The 19,170-nt window shown below is 49.8% G+C and overlaps 1 protein-coding gene across 2 annotated transcripts in view; it reads right to left on the minus strand.

The window, feature by feature from the left end:
• UBE4B (ubiquitination factor E4B) overlaps positions 1 to 18,958 on the minus strand; it is a 36,107-nt gene extending 17,149 nt beyond the window's left edge. The window contains exons 1-12 of one of the 2 annotated variants that reach the window (XM_020782216.3): positions 18,766 to 18,958; positions 10,330 to 10,516; positions 9,843 to 9,978; positions 9,001 to 9,088; positions 8,261 to 8,405; positions 7,121 to 7,349; positions 5,968 to 6,375; positions 4,876 to 4,992; positions 2,240 to 2,381; positions 1,546 to 1,646; positions 627 to 741; positions 335 to 418 (exon numbers count right to left, since the gene is read on the minus strand). In XM_020782216.3, the coding sequence (XP_020637875.3) occupies positions 335 to 418; positions 627 to 741; positions 1,546 to 1,646; positions 2,240 to 2,381; positions 4,876 to 4,992; positions 5,968 to 6,375; positions 7,121 to 7,349; positions 8,261 to 8,405; positions 9,001 to 9,088; positions 9,843 to 9,978; positions 10,330 to 10,516; positions 18,766 to 18,789 (1,776 nt within the window). In that variant the 5' untranslated portion in view covers positions 18,790 to 18,958. The remainder of the gene's footprint in view (positions 1 to 334; positions 419 to 626; positions 742 to 1,545; positions 1,647 to 2,239; positions 2,382 to 4,875; positions 4,993 to 5,967; positions 6,376 to 7,120; positions 7,350 to 8,260; positions 8,406 to 9,000; positions 9,089 to 9,842; positions 9,979 to 10,329; positions 10,517 to 18,765) is intronic. The other variant, XM_020782217.3, reaches the window with a different exon arrangement.
• Between the last annotated feature and the right edge of the window lie 212 nt (positions 18,959 to 19,170).

The raw sequence follows: 19,170 nt of genomic DNA on the forward strand, positions 1-19,170 counted from the left end.
GGGCTGTACCACTTCACCATACCCGGTGGGAAGAGGCTGACATGGTTAAATCTTCCTTTTCAGGAAAAAAAATAATAAGAGACCCGCACAGAGAGCTCTAGCAGGTTCAGGATTAGCTTAGGGTCCCTCTTCCTCATGAGCGAGCCTTCTACAGGCTGGGATTCCACATCCCTACCTGCTGCCCCCTCCCAAAATACAACCCTGAGAAATCTGGTCCCCTGACTGCTGCCTTTACAACAAAGTAAGCTATTCCACAGACCATGGGTAACGGATCGCCTAGGAAACAACAGCAGCTTCATGAACCAGGAGAAAAAGAGGAAGGAATGCTACTCACCATAAGGGGGTACTTAAAATTGTCGCTATCTAGGGAACACTCTTTCGAAGCAAGAGCCAGGCCTTGCAAAATAGGGATAAAAATCTGTTCGTGGAAGAAAGAGAAAGAAAATGAGTCGAGATTTCCTGTCTTAGGGCAAACACAGCCAGCCTGGGCCCATTTCACGCATCACTCAGATGGAATCCCCCTTTTTAAACAAGAGTGTGGATGAGTGGGTCGGTCCATCAGGGGCAGAGGGACAAGGGACAATTCTCGGACGCTGGCCGGCCGGGGGGGAGGGAGGATGGCTGACCTGCTCGAAGACCTCGTTGTCCTGATGCGTCGTCCGGACCAGCTCCTGGATGAAGCCGAAAGGGAGGTTCCGGCAAAGCAGGTAAGGGACGAGCAACGACTGCTGCTGGAGGGACCTGGGTGCCCTCCCCCCAAAAAAGAAATCAGGGAGGTGAGGAAAATTCTCTCCAGCTTCCAGAGGGAAAAAGGGAGTGAGCAGGGAGAGAAGCCATTGCCCCCACCCACCCACCTGCAAAGAGGCCTCGGGGGGGGGGGGATTTCCATAGCTATCGTGCTCGCCTTCCCCCTCCCAGAGTTCTCTGGTCACGCTAGGCACTCGGCATGATGCTCTCGGGGGGGGAGGGATTCTGGGAAGTGTCCCTCCCCCACCTAGACCCCCCCCCAGCCAAAACTCTTCCCAACTCCACTTATTTTCCTTAAGACTGGATTCGAAGCCTAACACGCTTTGAGGAGTGGGGGCAAGGGAACAGCAACGGGAAGGAAGAATATCATTTGGACTACAATGTCCATTATCCCCAGCCAGCACACGGCCATGGGGATGCTGGAGGATGTAGTCCAACAGACCTAAAGGGCATCAGCCTCCTGGGCTGAACGCCACACATGGGTGCTGCCCTGCAAATGCCAGAACCAACTCCCGTGGGGTTCTGTCTGCTGGACCCGACATGGACCTGGCAGTAAAGGGGGGGGCATTCCCAGCACCCCTGAAGCAGCTTTGAGGGCAGCTTGCAAATCTTGAGGGTTAAACCCACTGGGTTGTTTTTTGTTAAGAACAGCACCCTGCTGGTTCGCTCTGGCCACCTTTTGTCTTATAAAATCCAAGCTGACCCTCAAAAGTGAATCCCAACCAACAAGCCCACCACGCACACATGCACACACCCCCTCCCGGGCATGTTGTCCCGCCACACCGTGGCCCGGCTCACCTCGGCTGCGTCAAGGATCCCTGGAGCACCAGAGCCGCGTGGGAAATGCACTGGGACCGGATGTTGCTCAGCAGCTGGGTCACCACCGGCTGGCTGCACATCTGCGAGAAGGACCGAAACCCAAAGATTATGTGCCTTGGCTCCCTCGCCTGGGACCGCGCACAGTTTTGAGCATCCTCTTTTGCTTGATTAAAAAATGGGATTGGGTTGTTATGAGGAGTGGGGAGGGGGCAACATGAGCAGGGAAGGGGGGGAAAGTCTGTTAGGCTTTCCCCCTGCGATGGAAGGAAAATATTCCCAGCATCTCCTTGCTAGATATTAGTGACGTATCGTGTATAAAAAATGTATTATTCCAGGGAAAACTGTTTGCAAAAGGGTGCCTATATATAATGCTAGGAAAGGCAGAAGGCAGCAGGAAAAGAGGACAATCTAAATACAAGATGGGCTAACCCCCTAAAGAAAGCCACAAGCTTGAGTTTACAAAAAAGCTCAGCAGGGCTGTTGAATTGGGGACATTTTGGAGGTCGCTCGTTCCGAGGGTCGACTTGACGGCACATCACAACAATAAATTCTGCAACATTGCACATGAAGCCATTTAAGTGGAGAAAAACACACACACACACACACACACATGAGCAAAAAAAAAAATCTTTACCGTGCCCAGGAAAAAATGAACTTAAGATTCAAGACCAACCTTTGGCGCCTTCCTCTCCTCGATCCCCACCCGGTCGAAGCACTCAATGAGGTAGTTCAGCATCTCCGTCTCCTTGCACGTCTCGATGGTGAAATGGTCGCCGCACAAGTCAGAAACGCTGGCCCCTCCGGAACCTCCACCGCTTTGGAACAAAAAGGGGATTTTTTTAAAAAAGAAAAACGTATCCTACACACACGTAAGGCAAGGTCACAGGTCTCTTCATGAGCCCTCTGGAGGCATTCCACTCCCCTGTGGAACATCTCATAGAGTACAGCTGATCCTTGTGGATGTTTACACACATAGCCTTGATCTTGAAGACGTTTACATACGCTATTCCCCTACTCCATCGGCAGTACTATTACGTGGTACTTTGACATCCCACTCCCCCCCCCCAATATATTCCAAGAGCATACATGGTTCTTCTCTCTCCCAGTTTCTTGGCACAACCTGCGTGGGTAGGTCAGGCTGAGAAAGTAACTAGGCCAAGGCTACCCAGGGAGTTCTGTGTCACAGCGGAGGCCTGAACCTGGGTTCTCTCCTAAGCCCCAATCTTTCTAAGGGCCTGTCCAGGCAGTGAAACCATATAAAGTGGAAACACAATTGGTTAAGGTCTTTTTCCGCCCGTACCAAACAGTGCTACCAGCGAACGATCTATCATAACTATATGCCCCTGTGGACAGGCTGTGAACTCCATACCCTGGCTCTTTGCTTAACTCCTCTAAAGACAGCGTGTTAGTTGGAAGAGTTGCAAAAACGACACAAATCACACTTAAAACACAGGGGATAATTCATGTATTCCTTACCATCATTATTATTATCAATTTTTTTTAAGCAAATCATAGTTTGTTGCATTGAGCAGACACACTGGAATGCAAGCGAGCACACACTGTGTATTCCCGCGTGGTGCCCATGCATGTGTGAGCCTAGGACATGGATTCTAGGCTCTAGGTGAACCTAGCACCCAAGAACCGAGGTTCTACAAGCTGATCCTGCACCAATGACCGATTTAAAACCCAGGCGAAGTTGCCATCCGAGTGAGCCGGGCGGCCCCAGCAAGCTGGCTGGTGCAGACCTTTCATGACCCACGAAACAACGTGGTCTCAACATGAGCTGAAGGGCTTCCAGAGAAGCCAGTTTCAAGAGCAAGAGATCCTGGATTCGTAAGGCATGACCCACTGCCTTCCGTTCAACCCGCAGGGCCAGCAAGCAAGCCTCGCCATCCGCAAGGGCAAGAAACGCACGCCACCGTTGTGCGTATAAAAGCTGCACTCTTTGGACCGAGTCTTCACACGCCAGCTGCCACACCTACCACCCCCCCTTCCCATCTCCAAAGGGCAAATGAGCCTCTATCGCCTGCTTTACAATTAAGAAGGCGGATCCCTCGTTAAGCTTCTCAGCTTTTAAAAGAGCCGTTTAAAATTCAGGCAAAATGACCCTCTGAGTTCCCAGGGCGCACCCTCTGAAGATACAGGGCAAGGTTCTGTCTTAATGCTTTTATGGTGGAGCTCAGTTTCCTCGCCTGAACCACCGGCTTTTATTGTAATGACACCTTTAACATGTCCATCTTATATTTCCAGGGGTTTGCCATCAGCCTCTTTAGGTTCCCTAACAGAAGGTTTAAAAATAAAATCTAACTAAAGGCGGGAACAGTTGGCCAGCATTGATGTGTAATAGCAGGACAGATCCGCAGACCTCTATCATCCTCATCTGCATCTCTGAAGACAACGGCGCTTCTTTTGCAGCCACGGTGGCTGGGGGATTTTGGCAGCTGTAGTCCAAAAAAAAGAAATTCTCTCCGCCCCCAGCTCTGCTTGCCAACATAAAGCCTCCTGAGCAAAGCCAGGTGTTGTGGATCAGGGTGGGGGAAGTTCTGGTCCTCCAAATGGCTTCGGGCTTCCATCTTCCAGAAACCCAGGACAGATACGGGCAACAGGAAAGGATGATTTGAGCAGCATTTCACCATTTAGACGGCCAGAGGCTCCCCAGTAGACTGTTCTAAGAGTGAGGGTTTCATCTCTACAAGGTATACTGAAAACAACTGGTGATATACCGTATTTTTCGCACCATAAGACGCACTTTTTCCCCACAAAACAGGGGGGTGGAAAGTCTGTGCGTCTTATGGAGCGAAGAAAACAGATTATATTTTCCTGTTTTCTTCTCCTAAAAAATGGTGCGTCTTATGGAAAGGTGTGTCTTATGGAGCGAGAAATACGGGTATATATTTATTTGAAGCACTATTCTATTAGTTTCCCAACCTTGAGCCTGCAGGTGTTCCTGGACTGCAACTCCCAGAATCCTTCACCACTTACAGTGCACCAGGACTTCTGGAAGCTGTCATACAAGAATATCTGGGGACCCAAGATTGGGAATCCTTGTGCCACTGCAATCAACTTCTTCACCCACTTTTAAGGGAACCTCGGAGAGCTATTCTGCTAGGTTCCAAAGCACAGGAAGGAAGAAAACAAGATTAATTGTCAAGATTTTCGACACACAAAACTGTTTTGAGAAAAATGTTAGGAGGGCCGTGGAATTAGACGCAGCAGATTTTGGCTGGGGCACAAGGCAAACAGGAGTTAGTTGCTGTTGTTTTTAAGGAGCCAAGTTCAAAGCAAAACCACACACACTTTCTGAAATACCTGGACCCAAACTGGACACAAGAAAAATCATCGTCCTCATCCTCATTGCCTTCATCAGAACTGTCCCCAGACACATCAGAAACAGCCAGGAGGAGAGAGAAAGGGTTCTCGTATGTACTATCGTAACAAAAGCAAAGATGGACCCATGAATATGAGAGACGGAAAGCACAGCAGAAAAGCCAAAGCGTGGGAGTGAGGGATCCTTTTTTAAAAAAACAAACATATATATATTTGCTAATATGATTTTTCACAGCAAGCATGCAGAAAACTGGGTCTGGAAGTCAGCAACACTCATTAAAACCACAAAACAGTTCAGGTGCCTTATTGTAAGATAAAGGCCTGCAAACACTCCAAATGAGAAAGGGTTTACAATTCAGATCAAAAGAGAGGCAAAGCCAACAAACTCTCCTTCTGCTTGGATCCGAACAGGAATCCTTGGAGATAAATCAGGTACAAATGAACTGCATGCCGGGGGGGGGGGGGGGAGACACATATGGGGTAAGGTGAGAAGAGCCGATTAGGTCAGCTAACTCAGTGCTGGCTGCTCCCAATGGGGAGCAATTCTCCCGGTCTAAAACAAAGAGGGGGGGGCTGTGACAAGCTCCCCAGTCCTTTCATCTGGACTCGTTAGGGAACAAACTTTCACGCCTGCAATGGAGTGGAAGCACTTAAGGGCTACCTGTGCTAAACAGATGAGTTATCATGGGACCACACCACCCACTAGTCAGAAAATTGGCCTCCGTCCATCTTGCATCAACTTCCAGAAATGGAGGAGGGGGGCGAGTAAACCGTAGGTAAGACACCTCTCTCAACCTTCTGCCGGTAAAGCAAGACCTCTACGCGCGTCCCTTCTGCTGGCCTGTAAAAGGCTGAGCGTTTCTGACATCTCCGGCGCCTACAGCACGACCACGCAACAGGGCCTGGCTTGCAAGGCAGTGGGTGTTAGTGAGACATCTAGTCAATGCAACCCAAAAAGGAAAGCTTATCTTTAAAAAGAAGGAGTTAGTGAGCGGCCAGGTCACGTTCTCCCAAAGCACGCCAAGCCACCACCACACTCCACAGCAGGCACAAAACGGCAATCATGAAAAATACCTCGACGGCGGAGTCCTACTCAGGAGGGAGGGGTGCTGGCCGAGAACAGTCAGCAATGGCAGGGCCATAGTGACCGGTCTAATCCTGGCCGAAGGGGCCCGCAAACCTGGAGGACTGGTGCTGATGACTGGAGGCGCCGGGCAGCGAGAGAGAAGGGAGGAGATCGAGGAGGGAAGGAGAGGCGAAGGGGCCGGGAAGGTCCAGGGGTGGGCCACCGTGTACGGGCGGTATCTTGGGGACGAGGGCTGGGCGCTCAGTGGCCCAGCCGGCACCCCGTGAGGGCTAGTGGAAAGAGCGGAGGTTGAAGCCGGGGCAACAGGGCCCGGGGAAGAAGAGGCAAGAAAAGAACCCACCAAAGACGGGGGGTTTGCAAAGCTGAAACTCGGAGCTGGGCTAGTTCCGTACAGACTGCGGTCGGAGAGAGAGACAGGCAGGAACGGAGACACAGAGAGAAACGGAGAGAGAAATCGGCAGTTTAGATGACAGCAAAACGAAAGGCAAAGAGGAACAACGATAAGGCAAGGAAACGCCACCCTGCTCTCCACTGGGTTTTGTCCTTGGCTCCAAAAAAAAAAAAAAGAAGGATCCTCTCCATATTTATGCCCTCATTGGAAAACTAAGCCATGCCTGACTGAGAAGGAAGAATTGCTCACACAGCTTCCGGCAACGTGCAAAAGGGCTTCTCGTTACTCGTGGAACTAGGTGGAGGCTAAGGAGAGATCCTGGTTGGGGGTAAGACACCCCCCACACTGCCCAGTGCGGCCAGCTGGCCAGCGGGCTTGCAACAGCTGCCCTTCAAAGAGATGGGAGACACCCCCCCAGACAACGCCTCGGCCTGGTTTCAGACTTCGGGAAGCCTTATTTGGGCGTCCCAACAGGTGAGCCTCCTCTCCGGACATGGAAGGGAGCCCTCTCCAGTCTCCCTTGAGAATCGCTACCCCATGGGAAGAGGGGAAGCCGCCTCTGTCCACTGGGGGGTTCTGTGATCCAGCCTGCAGACGAGAGGCAGCATTCCCCTTCAAACAGACACACCTTTCAAAGGCTTCCCACAGGACGAGCTTTCAGAGCCTAGACAGTCTTTCTTCCTGCTCTTCCCCCCCCCCCCCCTGGCCAGGGCAGTACGTCACGCATCCATTCCCGCGTCTGCCCTTACCTTGACAACGAGGTGGACCCAAACGACCCCACGTTGCAGAAGATGGGGCTCGTCCCCGAGTTGGAGCCCGTGTTAAGGAACAGGCTTCGGTCGGGAGACCGGGCGGCGGCGGCGATGGGCTGAGAGGTGGCCGTTAAGCTGGCGAAAGGGTTTTCTTCCCTCGACTGGGTCGACATCATCAAGACCTCCATCAGGATTTGCCCGATCAAGTCCTTGAAGTCCGAGAACACTTGGGAAGGAAAAGAGAAAAGCACACGGGTTTCCGCGGCCAGACTTTCACGGTGAAATATCCAAGCTTTCCGGCAGACAGGCCAGCCCCATGTGGGCTGGAGGATTCTGGGAGTTGTAGTTCCCCACCCCCCAAAAAAACCAGCTTGGCCCCATAGGTACTCAAGTCAACTCCAGCGATCCTTAAGATCGGCTTTATTGGTAGTCATTCAGATATAATAAGGTGGCACTACACATTGCCCTGAAATCAGATCTCTCTATATTCCCCTGTGTTGCCTGAAAAATGTAGAACACACAACAGGAACCTCCTCCCCATCCACGGGATCAGTATCCACAGTTTCACTTATCCACTGCCTAAAAATATGAAATAACCCCCCCATTACAGTATGTTTCCCAGATCTATCACCAGAACTAACCACTAGAGGGAACCAGAGAACACACATTACACTGTTAGAGGGTTTGATCTTATCAGTGGTTTCCAACAGCTGCCATAAGGCCTAGGGGGCCCATCATCTGTCAATCCTCCGGTCCTACTGTATGTATGACAAAATATAACTGGTTCTCACACAACACCTCAGCGAATGGCTATTCTCACACTCCTCTTCCGAAACTGTTTCGTTTTGTTTTAGAGAGACACCTTTTATTGGAAACCGTTTAAGATTTTGTACTAAGCGGTGTACAAGTGCTATATCGAGTGGGGGTATAAGTACCACACTTCATGCAAAATGCTTGGTGAGTTTATTATATCAAGTAAAAGACTGGCCTACAGATACAGCAGAGAAGGAAACAGGTAAAGAGAGGCTAAGGGTGGCTTAGCAATCAGTAGATCTGTCTGATAAGATTATAGGGATTGTCACCCAATGGATCACGCACCTTTCCAAGCACAAAGAGGAAAATACTCGCGTTCCTTACCTTCTTTTGGGTTCTGGCTGAATTGCTCGGAAAGGGAAGTGAGGAAGATGACGTCTCTGTCCCGGTCTTTCCAGGAGACCCGGAAGATCTTACAGACTAGCTGTACGGCCTGCTCTTCTGATATTTCTGATCCTGACAGAGGCTCCTTCCCCACGAGGAAAAACAAGAGGAAAAAGAGCAGAGGTTTATCTCGGTCATGCCACAAAAAGAGCACTCAAGCTTATATACACCTTCATCCCCCAAGCTGGTGTCCTCAAGATGTCCTGGACTACACCTCCTACCGTCCCTGTGCAAAGGAGGGCTGGAGAACATAGCCAATTGTAGACCAATGCACTTGAATTTTTCCAAGTCGATGCAATGAGGTGCAATGAGGTATCCGTTAGGGTTTGTGCAACAGCACAAAGGTTGTCCTTGCAAATCCAAGGACAGAGAGTGCTAAAAAAAACAGCTTGAGTCCTCTTGAAGGTGAAAAATTTTGGTTTCCCGTTCTCACACACCACAGCGACATGAGCCCAAGATTCAGCTCCTTAGCATCTGATGAGGCCACACATCTGTAGATGGGCAGGTCAGACGCTGGATAGTCCGGAGAGCACGTTTCGAAATGATATGACCTCGGCCATGAGCTCGCCAAGGGATATCTAAGCTGGTGAAAACCAACTTTTGTTTTCAAATAAGAGGCATCTTCGACCAAGGAGCATTGTGAAGCGTTCTCCCAGCGCACGGGATGAGGGCTCACCCACCTTGTCAGTAAGGCTCCTTTTCTCTCTTCGGTCGTTCTCGTCCACCTCCATGTTCTCGATTCCTGAATCGACGTCCACCTGGGACATGCTGCACACAGAAGAGAGAGCCCGTTAATAGGTGGGCAAGAGGCGGGAGAAGCAGAACCAAGAAGATGTTGTCAGCAGCCGGCCCCTGACCGTAGATGGCCCGTTCCTGTCCTCCATGAAGCAGGGGTCCCCGATCTGAGGTCACCAGACAACCCTGGACTACAGCTACCAGGAGCCTCCACTCGTGAGTGGTGGGCTGACTAGGATTTCTGGGGAGCTGGCAGACCAAAGACAGGTGGGGAGACAAAAGATCACGGACCTCGGGGAAGGCTTGGCCTTTCACCGCTTTCTGGAATGGAAGCCGGGGACAGGGACCCCAGGAGATGGGAATTCCACCAAGGGGCGAGGAACTGGAGTTTTTCCCAGTAAAAAGATACTCCAGCCGGGCACGAGGTCTGGGGGCCCCCATCGAATCCCCCAGCTCCTTCAAGTACCTGCAACCGAAGGAGTTCCCAACTGGGGCTTTAAGAAAACCTTCTGGCCACAAAGCACCCGTGGGTGAGCGGAGGGTCGGAAGGGCGAGCGGAGGGACTTCCGAAGGTCCTGGTGCCCACTCGGCCTTAAAATGCACTAGACCAGGGGTTCCCCAGCTGTTCTTGGACTACAACCCCCATAAGCCTTTGCCACCCACTGCACAGCCCAGGATTTCTGGGAGTTGCAGTCCACCTGGGGACCCAAAGGTGGGGGGGAACCCCCAGGCTCTCCCCATTCTCACTCTCAGAGGGCATCCCCGGCCTCAAGAGCCCCCGGCTCACCTTTTCTCGCAGGAGACGCTGTCGATGTCCATGCTCTGGGACCGGGAGAGGGACTGAGAATGGGTTTCAAGGCTATTGGAGGGAGAGCTGCTGAGCGAACTCACTCCTTCGCTGCTCTGACTCCGGTGGGCGACCCCTGCGGAAGAGAGCAACAACACCAGGCCACGTTTGTTTTGTTCGCCGCCCCCTGTTAGGTTCTGACAGAATCACAGGAGGCCTCCAGAAACCCAAATCAAAACAGATCTATCAGATGGTGTTCCAGTGTTCTCTCGAAGGCCTCCAGAGAGGGAGAGAGAGAGACTGGAATCTGCAACAAAATGTTGCTGCATACTTTCGCCCTCTAACAGGAGTGATTCGGTCCATTCAAAAACCAGCTGAGGATGCTCGTCTGGCATCCCACGTTTCCTCCAAGAAGCTCAGCCCCGGTTCCAGACCTATCACCCACCCTTTATTAGCAACTGGGCTAATTGTGGAAGCTGCCACCTACCTGATGCGCCGATGGGAGAGGTAGCAGGGGTCATGGGGTGAACGTTTAGCCCGAGGTTATGGGGTGCCGTGGGGGACGGTGCGGCGACAGGCAGCCCAGGCGGGGTCTCCCTCTGCGGAGACGTCAGTGGGGTAGAGGGTTGGGAAGACGGCCCGCCAGCGAGCCGGGCGAGGCGCCTTCGACGAATCTGGAAAGAAACCGAGAGAAGATTCCCCCACGTGTCTTGGGTTTTAATCCTCCAGGATCTCCAGAAGAAGACGGAAAAACAGCCCGGAATAAACAATACCATGTGCAGAAAAAAACTCCCCAACCCCCTGAGACACGGATGCCCTTGTGCTGCCAACACTGAGAGCTGATAGACAGAAGCAATGAAAAACAAGACAGGAACCGAGGGTGTCTACCATGAGCCTTTTCTAGCCCTGTGTTCTGAACTCGCAACAGGACCACACAAGAGTCGTTCCCACCTCGACCTGGAATTCCCCAATATTATCAGGCAGCTTCTCATCCGAGGGCCAGCCAGGACTGACCCTGCTTTGGTTCCAAACTCAGGTTAGACTCTGGGTACCCAGAGTCGCACCACGAGAGCCAGGGTGGGTCTCCCCTGCCTTGCTCACGCGACACGAAGCAGCTTTTCACTGCAACAGGGCGCATGTGGCCTTTGGTGGCCGAGAGTTCCAGCGCCCGGAGGGGGGCGCCTACGAGAAGATCACCCCCACTTTTTTACATGCACACACCCCAAAATGCATCTCTCTAAGGGTAGCAAAACTGAGCAGAGGGACGCACTGCAAAAAAGGTCTTCGATGAAGACGGAATTATTCTGGAGAACACAGTCTTTCAAAGAGTGCAGTCCTTATTGCAACCCTTCATATATACTCAGTAGCTCAGGGGTTGAGGTCTCTGGCTGCGGAGTCAGGGGCGAAGAGTTCGAATTCCCCACTGGGCTGGACTCCACAATTCACGGGGTCCCTTCCAGCTCTGCCGTTCTAAGGTTCTTTAGTTATTATTTTTTAACTCAATCAAGGTGCCCTTGCACCTTGAGCGCCTCAACCTTATCTATTATCTTAGAGGTAGATTAACATCCTCACTGAGTTCAGCATCCCCATATAGGACCAGACAACATCCTATCATCCCTCATCACCACAAGTGCTTGCTAGGAATATTGGGAGATATAGTCCAAGAATAACTGGAGCGCTACAGGCCCTTCCCCCCCCCGGACCATCTGGAGCACTACATATCTCTCTCTTTCCCCCTCCATTGCAACATCTGGAGGACTACATCTTTTCCTGGTGCAACATCTGGAATGCTGCACCTCCCCATTGCAACATCTGGAGCGCTACATCTCCCCCCTTGCTGGGTCATACAAGCTCCGATGTGGATGTGTGTCTATCCCCCCCCTAGAATTCCTATGGAGGGAAGCAGGAATCTGATACTCTTTTCCTTCAAGGGTAACTTTCCAAGCAACTTTCAGCAGGTAGAGCGATTTACCACCTGGACAGGCTTTCGTTCCACAAGATTTCTTAACAACATTTTCTTCCCAGAAACCCTTACGGAACATGCAGGAAAACTCTGATGCAGTGTTTATCTCCATCTGCTCAGATGGAACACTATAATTAGAAATGGATCAGGGTTCTCCCCATGGCCTTAAGCAATGAGGTCAGTACCGTCCTCTCCTCTCGGGAGCGTTTAAATATCCTTTTTCCTGGAAAGCCATTCTCCCTCTTTATTGGAGGCAGGGGTGAGCAGCCGGGAGAAGTGTATTGCCACCTCTTTATGCTTAGAAAGGATTCCCCTTAGGCCAACCTCCCCTAAGAGCTCGAAACCAAATAAATGAATTTTTTAAAGGTGTTCAGCCTAAAGGGGTTTGGGTTTACCAGTCCAAAAAGTGAAAAGTGTCAAAACCACGTTGAGAAACAATAAATAAAGCAGAGTGTTAGATGCAGAGCAAATATCTGAACTGTTAAAGAGCTCAATGCTATAGACATCTAGCCGTGGGGCCAGAGGCCGGAAGTTTGATTCCTCGCTGGGCATCTTTGAGACATGCTGGACTTAGAACTAAGGTGACAACGATATGTGCAACAAGACAGCCACTGGGCAAAATGCATCCTCATTAGGTACATAGAGTTGCTTCTAGGATAATGACCGGTTTATAATGTTGGGCCCGCATGATACAAGTGTCATGACCTTTGGTTAGCCCTCCGGTAACTAGGTTGGCTCTAAAGCTAAATTATGTGAATTGTCTTGAGAGGGGGGGTCTTATGGTTCCTGAAGGCAGCATTTACAGTAAATATTTAAAATACACAGATCTAAGCCCTCCAGAGTTGTTGCCATATGCGAAGCTCCCGGAAGCTGCCATCAAATGATGACAAAAGCCAAGCCATTAGGAGACCTGTGAATTATTCCAGCCCTTCTAAATGTTGCTGCCTGTTCAGAACTACCTAGCAGGCCTTAAGCTTTTCATTTCACATTTCGGGCAAGCTCTTAACATCTTTTAATTTGCTTCTCTCTCTCTCTTTCTTCCTCTACACCCCCCCCCCTTTGTGGCATTTTCTATCTCCTTCCTCTCTGCTCCCTCGCCATCCGATTTCTCCTGCTCACAATACAATTTCCACACGCACAGCAGGGTAACGGCCACCACGGCTGTTCCTGCAAGATGCCAGAAGCGTACGCGGGGCTGCGCAAGAGACGAGCAGCAGACGGTGCTGCCCATAGCAACACACGCCGCCTCGTGAAGGCTGCAGATCGTCCAGTGACTCAGTTCAGATGCCGGCCAAGCCGGTCGAATGACTTCACCCGCCTCTTGGTCCACATCGTACTTTTTTAATCCCATCACATCAATTACATTTATTTCAAGTTCCCTCCTGTCATGACCAAATCATCATTAGCAAATGAGACGGTCTGATACCAAACCCATTCATCTGTCCATCTTGGGCCCATCTGCTCTGACTCGTAAATGCTCTCCACAGGGGCCACCAACCTGGAATGATCCAGATGATCTGAAGTGCATCTCAGCACCGGCCACGCCAGCAGAGGCTGATGGGAGCTGCAATTTAAAACATCTGGCACCAGGTTTGCTACTCCCCCTCTGGAGCCTCCCAGCTAAGTCCTTCTTTCCTTCGTTAAGGGATAGATTTAGCTGGCGACGGCACAGAATTCTAAACAGACAGAGATGTGCAAGTTTTGTATTAGAAATTCCCAGGCAACTGTGGGGAATTCTGGAACTTGTAGTCCAAAAGCACACGTCTACACACCTCTAAATTGGGGACCTTCACACGCGAAGCAGGTGCTGCTCCCCGTCACCAAGAAACCACGGGTCTGTTCTTGAGGCTAACACACACCTACATGCAAATCCCAGGTATATGAAACCCAAAGTGTTCTCAGAGCCAGCTAAAAGACAAGGACTGCCAAGTTTTCCATCATCTTACTCACAAAAAGGCATCGGGTTTCTATGTCATTGGTAGAGACTGGGTTGCAAACCTAGATGTCCCTAGTTCAAGGAATCGTATTTTAATGCTTGCTTCACCTCAGGAAAGAGCCGTTCAGGTTTTGCTAGTCCCATTCATCGAGCAGGGCAGGGCCCATCCAAGCCGGCTGAGACAGAAGGGAAACACGGCAGTCGTTCCTCGGTCCCTATACAGAGGATGACGAGACTGGCCGAGGAATCTTACAAGGCGACTGCTGATGGGACAACAGATTCTGCCACACCTTAACCACCAGATCGAGGGGGGTGAGGGTAGACCGTGCCTGCTTACAGGGATGTTGTACAGCAGAAAGAAACAGAGGAGTCAGAGCACCACCGGTACCACCTCCAGAATCTACTGCCTAAGACCGTCTGCCTCTCTCTGCCTCCAGAGGCGGCCAGCTCTGCACCAGAGCGCCCCGAGGCAGCCTGGTCTTCTCACCTTCGCTCCCCTGAAAGGAATGCGAGAGGTGGAAAATACTAAGAGTTGCAAAACACATTTCTTGGTGGGATTTCTCTGTGGGAGCTTGATATTCTGCCCCATAGGTATGGGGCCCAGACAAGGACCTACACCAAGGTACACAGCTGCTGCTGCTACTACACTTTTGAACGCACACGCACATACACAAACCCATATGACTTTTCCTGTATTACTCCTGCAAAGACTAGAAGTGGAGCCATAAATAAACGCACACTAAGCATGAGTATGGATTTTACTTTTGCCTCTCTCTTTTTTTAAAAATCCACCCACTGGAAGAAGGCTGCACATGAATAGCAGAGGGGAACTACATTGGTGGGTTAACACGCCTTTCCCTCAGCAAAACAAGGTCCGATGCGTGGACTGAGTAATCCACTGCCCATTACAATGGCTTTCTCTAATGCAGTATCTGCACTACAGGTATTTGGTGCCTTTTTGGGCTCCTCTCAGTTCCTTTACCTGAAAGCGTACGATGCAGCAAGCCAAAGAGCAAGTCGGTGTGGGCTGCTACCTGGACAAGAAACTGCATGGGACCCCTGTCAGCGCGTGTATTCCAGAGGAGAAAAGCGAGGAATAAAAGAAACTTGCAAATCTAATATTGTCTTTGCCTTCTATACTCTGTTTTCCATCGTCCACTGGCCAACGTACATCTGAGGCACAGATCCGGCAACAGCGTCTCCAGCCCGAAACCTTCTTGTCTAACAGCGCTGAAGCAAGACTTGCTTATCCCAGTTGGGCGGCTAATTTGAAGCCTCAGGTCTTGTGCATGGGTGGATTAAAAATCATCCCAGCATGGGTTTAGAAAGCAGAGTGAAGGGTGGCTCAAACCACAGCAAAATAAGCCCGCAAAGTGACAAATTTTTTTTAACAAAAATGTACTGAGATAACCGGGGGGGGGGGGGGGGGGGGGAGAGGAGGAATCTGCTCAAACTTCCAACTAAATCTTTAAAGACCAAGGCCCTTGCCCGGAGACACATCTCTCTCCCTCTGTTTTATTATCTGGTTTGATGACCTGGCATTTTAGGGGCAATCAATTTGCATATACAAAAAACAACAATAACAAAGCAGGGTGGTGCCTTTAAGATCAGAAGCTTAATTTCCATAGGCCTCATGATAATGAACTCCCTCAGATACAGGAAGATAAATTCAGCCACAGGGTTATATATAGTGTCCGGAAAGGGGCCAACTGAGATAGGAGACTGAAGGTGCTAATTGCTTCAGCAATTTATACATTAGCATGATATAACCAAGCCCAACTCAGAAAGGACAGAGCTAAGAAGCTCTTATTGGCATGCAAATGTACAAGGCACTGGCTTGCTAGTCAAGTTGCAATCAATAAGCCTACTAAACTAAAAGGTTCCCCCCTTCAGCATCATTATAAACCTCTCCCAGTGCCTGATGGGAAATGTAGTCTTATTTCACTGCTCTTTCATGAGCACATATAAGCGCGCTGGTCCTCCTGCTAACATCCCAACATGCATTCCTATTGCAACATCGAGGGGTTGCTACATCATTCCCTTCACCCCACATAACCCCCACCACCTCGCAACGTTCTGGGAAACATTGAGAGACTTTGTATTAAGGATATCAGTTGTTGCAATGCGATCTGCACACACAGCACAAACTCTGAAAGTCATACACACACACACACAAAGTCATGGAACAGGGATCCTGAAGGCCATCTATCCCTGCCAGCTGCAGAATTCCATGCCTTTCATATGAACAAGAATCACCAGCTGCCCTTCCAAAGTGCTGGCCCAAGAGGAATCTAATTACACCACTGAAGTATGTGCTAATTAGCTTGTTTCACACAGGATGATGAACAATGTGCCATCGCCTGGCAATAGAATTGCAGCCTCTGAAACTGAAAAGGGTACCTTACCTATAGGTATACTGACTGCTCACGCTGTATAATGTGCGTGTCCTGTGCCATCAAATCAGAACCCACTGATAGTGACCCTAATTGGGCTTTCAAGGTAAGTGAGATATTTAAAGGGTGTATTCGCGAAGGCTTTCATGGCCAGGATCTAATGGGTGTTGTGGGTTGAAGAGCTCGAAAATCTCAAAACAACCATTTAAGGGGTGGTTTTACCAGTTCCACTCCCCCAGTGGAGTTTCTATAGCTGAGCAGAGATTCGAACCCTGTTCTCCAGAGTCTTAGTCCATCACTCTGACCCACCACACCATGCTGTGTAGGCCTGTGTCCTCACCAGAGCAGCCTAGGAAAGCCTTTAAGTTATTTTCACCCCAATGGCAGTAGAAGGGACCACAAAATATCTCTTATTTTGGGTGGTTATCATTCCTTCTAATTTTCAGGGTGGGACTCTGGCCCTCGCCTGCGGCTTTTTCCCCCAAACAGGCTTTCCATCGTGTCCGGGAACCAAAGGGACTGAAAACCGCCACCACTGGTGTGCAGAGAAGGAAGGCCGCATGGAGGCGCACACCTTATAGGGAACCTGGGTTGTTATACAACTATCCTAAAGTGTAAATATACTCCCAGAACGCAACAAATTTTGGCTGTTGCAAGCAACAGAGGCTTTTATACAGAAAATGATCCGTCCAGTCACTTATTTTTGATTGGTTCTAAAAGACCAAGAGGGGAGTAGGAGAAAGATAAGAGAAACCAGGAAACTGTAGTTAAGCGAAACAGAAACACCACCAGGTGCTGAGGAGAAATATTTCCTTCTTGTGATAACAAAGGGCTCACACTGTTGTCAATGTGAAGTGGGCTATGAATATTGTAACGAACAAAAGAAAAAGAGAGAGATGAAACGTCATTTAAAAAAAATATAAACCAAGCTTCGGCAATGGGCTGGCTTCCAAATGTGTTTAAATACAACCTCCAATTAACAATCATGCTGACTAGGGAGGGTGGATGTTGTAGCTCAATACATGTATCGGCTACCTAGCCGGCAAGGGCCAGGATGAACAACACACAGGATATCCTATTAGTAAGGCAGGAAATAGTCTCAGGAACACCTCAGCACTACAGTATCTAACCTTTCAATCATGACAACAGTAACCACACCAGTATGTGCCACGCTGAGCTTTTTCATGTGCCAAAACCTGTATTCTGAACCTGTGCCCAAAGCCAGTGGCTCCGATCGCCATCTCCTTAGTTCAGCCTCTAAGGAAAGCCTAGGCTATCAAACCTATAAAAGGTGAAACAGGACTGGTGAGACCAGAGTTCAAATCCCCACGCTACCCCTAGATCAGTGGTGTCGAACTGTGGCCCTCCAGATGTTCTTGGACTTCAACTCCCAGAAGCCTTCACCACCACCTCTGCTGGCCAGGATTTCTGGGAGTTGAAGGCCAAGAACATCTGGAGGGCCACAGTTCGACACCACTGCCCTAGATGAACTTGGCCTAGTCACTATTTCGCAATCTTGTTTACATCAGACAGTTGCTATTGAAAATAAAAATAGGCAAGAGGCCTAAGGCCCATCAGCCTGACCTTCCTGGAATAAGAACAAGCCAACACTAATAAACAAAACAAATAAGAATAACATCAATTCTGACTTAGGGTGACCCTTTCTAGGTTGACTATCCCTTCCCCGGGGGGGGGGGGGTGATGCCCTGGAACTAATGCGTAGCTCGCCCAAGGCCTCACAGGCTGTCTGTACTCATAGGAGGCCAAGCGGGGAACTGAATTCTCAACTTCTGGCTCCGCAGCCAGAGACCTCAACCACTGAGCTATCCCAGCCGGGTAGGAAAGTGACATATGGGGTTTTTATATAAAATCACCATATGTCGCTTTTTTCTCCCAGTAACAGCTTCTACAGGACAGCTCAAAATGTTATGCCAACAAAGACACTGAAAGGGTTGTCATATAAGGCTACGCCAATTTTCTCACACTCAGTAGCACCTTTATCAAAAACATTTCAGAGAGTAAGAATAAGCAATCCAAGACAATGGTTAGTGCTTTAACATCAATGGACGTAACTGGAAAAGTTCCATAAAGTAACGACTTTTGTCTTTTTCAGGCAATCAAACCCATTTTTTAACATAGCCCCCTAACTCGGACAGATCTGACAAGTTTTCGTAGCCGAGGCACACAATCATCTGGAAAAGCAAGGTTTAGGACAAACCTACCCTCTACATCAGTAGTTCCCAACCTTGGGTCACTGAGGTGTTCTTGGACTGCAACTCCCAGAAGCCTTCACCACCAGCTGTGCTGGCCAGGGTTTCTGGGAATTGCTGTCCAAGAACACCTGGGCGAACCACGTGTGGGAGCCCCTGTTCTACATGACTGCGGTCTTAAGAAGGTTGAAGGTTGGGCCTAAAAGACAAAGAGGGAAAAGATCTATTCCTGTTCCACTTTTTAAAAAAATAACAAACCAGGCATCTCCAACCTGCAAATATACATATGTATCAGAAACAGCTCTTCTACCCAACCCCCTTCATCAAAACACCACTTTATCTCCCTCCAGGAAAGCTATTTTAGTTCTACAATTTGATACCTGCCCCAGACTCCCTTTTCCCCAACAAGACCCAGACTTACCTCATCAGCGCTCAGCTCCTCCATTGTTTTCCTCTTAATGGTGAAAGGAGGTGGGGAAAGGAGAACTCTGTACTTCCCCCAGAGGGGTGTGCTTGTGGGAGAGAGTCTCCGGGGAAATTCCTGTCCTGCTGACCCTTTCCCTAGGGACGTCTCAAAATTGCATAGTCAGAGGTTAAGAGCAACGCCACAGAGTGCACTTTCCTCTTCAGCACAAACAGTTTTCCTCCTTCTGTTTGGCAAGTCAACTAAAGAGTATCAACAAACAAACACATACATACACACACATACATACACGAACCCTGTCCAACAACCGGACCTCCAGGCCTTTCTGTCTCTTAGTCTTAAAAACCTCTTTTCACAGGCACCTTGAAAAAGACCTTAAGATCCTGGATAGATTTTTCCCCT

This window comes from Pogona vitticeps, chromosome 7 (assembly GCF_051106095.1).
Source record: "Pogona vitticeps strain Pit_001003342236 chromosome 7, PviZW2.1, whole genome shotgun sequence".
Taxonomy (NCBI): Eukaryota; Metazoa; Chordata; class Lepidosauria; order Squamata; family Agamidae; genus Pogona; species Pogona vitticeps.